A 7,132-nucleotide genomic window follows, 5' to 3' on the forward strand; every position below is an offset into this window, starting at 1 on the left:
CTCATGAGTTTTTTTTGCTGATTAAATGACATTATGTCCAAATTTATTTAAGGATATTTCATTAAGGTAACTGAAAAAGACAAACAATAAAATAGGAAGTTTAAATTCATTTAAGCATATTTTATTAATGTAACTGAAAAGACAAGTAATAAATTAGGCAGTTTTATTCATTTTAAAATATTTCATAAATACAATTGAAAAAGACAAGCAAAAAAATAGAGAGTTTAATTAATGAAGTAAAAATATTTTTAAATGAGTATTTATATTTTAATAATATAGATATATGTAGTTCTGAACGCACAAAACAGAAATGAAAAGTGAATTTTCTCAAGTACTATACAAGTCAGATAGAGGTTGACTTGACCCTGAGACTTAAACACTAACCCGCGATAAAAACCGGAATCTAAACCGGACAATCTGATCGCCTCTCTTGTATAACTAAACCGTAATTAATAAAAGATACTCACAAAATGCCAATCTCCTCTTCTCTATCCTCTCATCTCTGCGCGCATGATCTCATTAGTGTTCCACTATGCATCGTCCGTGACTCTAATGGTCCGTGACTGTAATCCATCTCTCTCCATTTTCTAATTATAATTTCCGTTTTTTATCAATTTCCTCAATAAATTAATTCATTTCCAACCATATATATATATATATATACAAATCGTTCTCTAATGGCATATTCGAAACTATCCCATCATCATCACCATCCTCTTTCCTCCTCCGCTAAACCTCACCGCATAAACATCCCAACCAGCTGCTTCTGTCTCTTAATCATCGCCATGTCCTCCACTCTCATCCTTCTCTTCTCTCTCTTCTTCTTAGCCTCTCCCTCTTCCTCTTCCCGTCACCACCATCACCACCACAACAAGTCTCCTCCACTAAACCCTTCGTCCTCTACCGCCTCTCAGATCCGTCTCGCCTGCAACGCAACTCGCTACCCGGACCAATGCCTCTCTTCCCTATCCGAACCGGGTCTGGTCCCTCCGGATCCCAACCCTTCTCAGATCATCCACTCAGCGATCTCCGTCTCTTTCAAAAACCTCGAAACAGCTCAGTCCAAAGTGAAGTCTATCCTGGACGCGTCCGTAGGGAATCTAAACCGCACCAACGCAGCCAACACGTGCCTCCAGCTCTTATCTTACTCCAAACGCCGGACCCTATCGACGGATAACGCTCTGACACGTGGACGAATAAAAGACGCGCGCGCTTGGATGAGCGCTGCTCTCGTTTACCAATACGACACATGGTCAGCGCTCAAGTACGTCAACGACACGACCCAAGTCGGAGAAACGATGTCGTTTCTCGACGGGCTCATCCACGTCACCAGTAACGCGCTAAGCATGATGGTCTCGTACGATAACTTCGGAGACGACTTAGCGTCGTGGATTCCACCAGCAACGGAACGAGACGGGTTTTGGGAGAAGACTGGGCCGGGTATGGGCTCGGATCCGGGTGTTTTGGGCTTCCCTTCCGGTTTAAAAGAAGACGTGACGGTCTGCAAAGACGGAAAATGCGGTTACAAGACGGTGCAAGACGCCGTTAACGCGGCGCCTGATAACAACGGAGCGCGTAAGTTTGTTATAAAGATTAGCGAAGGAGTGTACGAGGAGACCGTTAGGATTCCGTTTGAGAAGAATAACGTCGTCTTCGTAGGAGACGGCATGGGCAAAACGGTCATTACGGGATCTTTGAATGTCGGGATGCCTGGGATGACCACGTACAACACTGCAACTGTCGGTGAGTTATTATTATGAAGTAAACGCCTTTTTAATGTGTAATGTTTATTAATTTATCATTTTTATTGACAAATAAGCGCTGAATGTTCTTACCCAAGTTCTTATTCATTTTATATTTTTATTATGGATAAATATTATGTGGAGTTTGCACCGGGCACGTACTATATTAGGAAAATTCTAAACTTGAGTATTTCAAAAAAAAAATTGTATAATTATCTTAAATGTTGTTGAAAATATTTTTGACATTTTAAGTAGATATTAGTTCAGCTGTATGATATTTTCTTTTATTATTTCTTGTCCGAATTGAATTTTTTTAATTAAATGTTACATGTTTGGTTTAATAGGAGTGGTGGGAGATGGATTCATGGCTCGTGACATAACGTTCCAAAACACGGCGGGACCAGACGCTCACCAAGCGGTAGCCTTTAGATCCGACAGCGACTTTTCTCTGCTCGAGAACTGTGAGTTCCTTGGGAACCAAGACACACTCTACGCACATGGACTTCGTCAGTTCTACAAGAGTTGCCGTATCCAAGGGAACGTTGACTTCATCTTCGGAAACTCAGCTTCAGTCTTCCAAGACTGTGAGATCCTCATCGCGCCGCGTCAAGTTAACCCCGAGAAGGGCGAGAAAAACGCTGTCACCGCACAAGGAAGAATTGACCCGTCGCAGTCAACGGGATTCGTGTTCTTGAACTGTTTGATAAACGGGACGGAGGAGTATATGAAGCTGTATAAAGCTAATCCTAAGGTGCATAAGAACTTTCTGGGGAGGCCGTGGAAAGATTACTCGAGGACTGTGTTTATAGGGTGTAATATGGAGGCTTTGATAACTCCTGATGGTTGGCTGCCGTGGAGTGGGGATTTTGCTCTTCAGACTTTGTATTATGGAGAGGCTAAGAACACGGGTTTGGGATCAGATAGGTCGCAGAGGGTTTCGTGGAGCAGTGAGATACCAGACGAGCATGTGCATGTGTACTCGGTGGCTAACTTTATTCAAGCTGATGAGTGGGCGTTGATGTCTGGTTGAATCAGGTTATGACTAAAGCTTTGCAAGAAGAAAACCTTGTCATATTACTTTAGTTGAAAAAGTTACCAAAAGATATCAAAACTTTTCATTCTTGTTAGTTATATCAATTGAAAGTTCATATCTAAACTGAATTAAAACATAAAGGTGCAAACATTGGAACTTTTTTGCTTATAGTTGTGTTGTGTGTAGCCTATCAAAGGATAGCGTGTTGGGATGTTTATTCATAAAGGAGAATGGGAAAAAATCAATAGTTGTGAGCTGGGGAGTGATGATGCCGTTTGCTTGACGTTAAAGCAGAGTTTGTTGCTGTAAAGCAAACGAAATACCAAAAAGTTTTCAACGAAGTAGACATCACCATCACCATCATTTCAATGTTTTGAGAGTTGACAGTAAAAGTCAGGAGGATGCTGGAGGTTGCAGAAACTAGTGAAGGGAAAGTAAAAAAAATAAAACATTACCAAAGAAGAGACTTTATTAACAACAAAGTAACTTTATTACTTCTGTTAAAACATATTATGGCAACTAATGGATGATGCAGAGACTAGATTATGTTAAGGAAAAAACAAGATACTTGGTGGATAGAAGGAGATTTCTTTTTTCCACATTATAACTCGGAATCAGAGATTTTCTCCTCCTTAGGTGGAGCAACTTGCTTCATGAGGCGTGATTTATCCCATGGATCCAACGGCACTCGTTGTGGTGGTTGAGGTGTGAAAACCACCAATTGAGACACCAGAGTCCTGATCACAATAGTGAAAACCAACACATCAAAGGAGAAAGCTTTTTTACATTAAGGAAAAGAGAGAGGAGAGAATGGTGCCTGAGCATGGACATACGGTGACCCGCATGCCGGCCAAGCTTCCTGAAGTTGGTCATTTCTGCGTCGGAGAAGTGATCGGAGAGAAAGAACCCTAAAGGAGGAGGAGAGGTTTATACGGTTAAATGTGTACTGTCGTACTACTTAGTATTGGGCTGGGCTTTGTGACAGTAAGGATACACATACCATTTTGACTGATTTTTTTAAAAAAAAACATTTGGGCCTAATAACACAATTTTAATTTAATTTCCAAGTCTAATAAAATCTTATAAGTTTATAACCAATAGTTTTGTCAATAAATATTTTTTTTATTTAGTTTGAACAATCCAATTAGATATATAGGTGTTAATTTTGGTTTAATTGGTAAATCTTGTTAACCAATATCATGACAAATTCATTGAGAGGGAGTATAGAATAAATAAATCTTATTTGGCAAACCTCTCCAAAAGAAAAGAGAAAAGGAATTATAAGTTTTATTCTAAAATTAGATAAAAATTCTACGAAAGTGTTGTCACTACTCTGTCACTGATTTATAACCAACAATACATAGATTAATCATGGTTGATTCGAAATTTAAGGGGCCATAAACATTTTTTATACATTTGAGAAAAACGCTGTCACCGCACAAGGAAGAATTGACCCGTCGCAGTCAACGGGATTCGTGTTCTTGAACTGTTTGATAAACGGGACGGAGGAGTATATGAAGCTGTATAAAGCTAATCCTAAGGTGCATAAGAACTTTCTGGGGAGGCCGTGGAAAGATTACTCGAGGACTGTGTTTATAGGGTGTAATATGGAGGCTTTGATAACTCCTGATGGTTGGCTGCCGTGGAGTGGGGATTTTGCTCTTCAGACTTTGTATTATGGAGAGGCTAAGAACACGGGTTTGGGATCAGATAGGTCGCAGAGGGTTTCGTGGAGCAGTGAGATACCAGACGAGCATGTGCATGTGTACTCGGTGGCTAACTTTATTCAAGCTGATGAGTGGGCGTTGATGTCTGGTTGAATCAGGTTATGACTAAAGCTTTGCAAGAAGAAAACCTTGTCATATTACTTTAGTTGAAAAAGTTACCAAAAGATATCAAAACTTTTCATTCTTGTTAGTTATATCAATTGAAAGTTCATATCTAAACTGAATTAAAACATAAAGGTGCAAACATTGGAACTTTTTTGCTTATAGTTGTGTTGTGTGTAGCCTATCAAAGGATAGCGTGTTGGGATGTTTATTCATAAAGGAGAATGGGAAAAAATCAATAGTTGTGAGCTGGGGAGTGATGATGCCGTTTGCTTGACGTTAAAGCAGAGTTTGTTGCTGTAAAGCAAACGAAATACCAAAAAGTTTTCAACGAAGTAGACATCACCATCACCATCATTTCAATGTTTTGAGAGTTGACAGTAAAAGTCAGGAGGATGCTGGAGGTTGCAGAAACTAGTGAAGGGAAAGTAAAAAAAATAAAACATTACCAAAGAAGAGACTTTATTAACAACAAAGTAACTTTATTACTTCTGTTAAAACATATTATGGCAACTAATGGATGATGCAGAGACTAGATTATGTTAAGGAAAAAACAAGATACTTGGTGGATAGAAGGAGATTTCTTTTTTCCACATTATAACTCGGAATCAGAGATTTTCTCCTCCTTAGGTGGAGCAACTTGCTTCATGAGGCGTGATTTATCCCATGGATCCAACGGCACTCGTTGTGGTGGTTGAGGTGTGAAAACCACCAATTGAGACACCAGAGTCCTGATCACAATAGTGAAAACCAACACATCAAAGGAGAAAGCTTTTTTACATTAAGGAAAAGAGAGAGGAGAGAATGGTGCCTGAGCATGGACATACGGTGACCCGCATGCCGGCCAAGCTTCCTGAAGTTGGTCATTTCTGCGTCGGAGAAGTGATCGGAGAGAAAGAACCCTAAAGGAGGAGGAGAGGTTTATACGGTTAAATGTGTACTGTCGTACTACTTAGTATTGGGCTGGGCTTTGTGACAGTAAGGATACACATACCATTTTGACTGATTTTTTTAAAAAAAAACATTTGGGCCTAATAACACAATTTTAATTTAATTTCCAAGTCTAATAAAATCTTATAAGTTTATAACCAATAGTTTTGTCAATAAATATTTTTTTTTATTTAGTTTGAACAATCCAATTAGATATATAGGTGTTAATTTTGGTTTAATTGGTAAATCTTGTTAACCAATATCATGACAAACTCACTGAGAGAGAATATAAAATAAATAAATCTTATTTGGCAAAGCTCTCCAAAAAAACCAGAGAAAAGGAATTATGAGTTTCATTCTTAAATCGGATAGAATTATGAGTCGGAGAAGTGATCGGAGAGACAGAACCCTGAGGAGGAGTATACGGTAAAATGTGTTCTGTCTTATTTAGTATTGGGCTGGGCTTTGAGCTAGAAAGGATAAACATACCATTTTGACTGATCTCTTAAGAAACATTTTGGGCCCAATAACACAATTTTAATTTAATTTCCAAGTCTAATAAAATCTTATAACTTTATAACCAATAGTTTTGTCAATAAATATTTTTTTTTATTTAGTTTGAACAATCCAATTAGATATATAGGTGTTAATTTTGGTTTAATTGGTAAATCTTGTTAACCAATATCATGACAAATTCATTGAGAGGGAGTATAGAATAAATAAATCTTATTTGGCAAAGCTCTCCAAAAAAAACAGAGAAAAGGAATTATGAGTTTCATTCTTAAATCGGATAGAATTATGTTGTAACTACTCTGTCACTAATTTTATAACCAAAAATACATAGATTAGTCATGGCCAATCTGAAATTTTGGGGGCCATAAACAGTTTTTTATACATTTTCTTTTTTTCATAATTTGAATATTTTATCTATCTAACAAATCTCCAAAAAAATTGGGATTCAAGCCAATGTTTCATTTACTTGTCTCTATATCTGATCATGAAATTAGTTTGTCCTTAATTTTTTAAAATTTGAAACACTAGTTGACTTAAAGAATCTTCAAAATAACTCCAACCCATCTATATTTTTGCCTAAAACAGATATTGTTATTCTTTCCTTTACATGAAAAGAGCAAAAACAAAAACAATAAAATTAGAATGTAATTCTAAAATAAAAATGGTAAACATCACATGTCTCTCTGCAAAAGAATTAAAGTGTTCTCATAAGAACATTTCCAATTCACATCTATTTCTACATCTATAATAGCATTTAGAGTCAAAATAACTCCAATCCATCTATATTTTTGCCTAAAATAGATATTGTTATTTTTTTTCTACATTGGAGTAAAACTCATCTTTATTATAGAGTTTCTCTATTTTAGAGGTAAAAATAGAGAGAAGTTTGTGTTCTTAGTAATTCAACAAAAGAAAGAGAGATAAGTTTGTGTTCTTCATTTTTACCTTCTTTTCTCATTGTTTGTTAAAGATGAGTGGAACAAGATTTGTTCTTTTGATAGTGTTGTTGCTGCAAGCTCACTCCTCCTTGAAACTGATTTTCCGTTTCTTCCGCAGATTCTGCCGCATTGCAAGCCATGAAAGCT

At 37.3% G+C, this 7,132-nt stretch overlaps 1 protein-coding gene across 2 annotated transcripts; it reads left to right on the top strand.

Moving 5' to 3' along the window:
- The first annotated feature begins 443 nt into the window (after positions 1-443).
- Positions 444-4,776, top strand: LOC106335549 (probable pectinesterase/pectinesterase inhibitor 51). Of its 2 annotated transcripts, XM_013774095.1 has the most exons (3): positions 444-1,743; positions 2,087-2,395; positions 4,219-4,776. In XM_013774095.1, exons 1-3 carry the CDS (start codon positions 678-680, stop codon positions 4,593-4,595), a joined length of 1,752 nt encoding a protein of 583 aa, XP_013629549.1. In that variant the 5' UTR covers positions 444-677; the 3' UTR covers positions 4,596-4,776. The 2 variants fall into 2 exon arrangements, with proteins under 2 accessions (XP_013629549.1, XP_013629548.1); XM_013774094.1 differs by lacking the exon at positions 4,219-4,776 and having other exon boundaries at positions 2,087-2,953.
- The last annotated feature ends 2,356 nt before the right edge of the window (positions 4,777-7,132 follow it).

Source organism: Brassica oleracea, chromosome C3 (genome assembly GCF_000695525.1).
Source record: "Brassica oleracea var. oleracea cultivar TO1000 chromosome C3, BOL, whole genome shotgun sequence".
NCBI lineage: Eukaryota > Viridiplantae > Streptophyta > Magnoliopsida > Brassicales > Brassicaceae > Brassica > Brassica oleracea.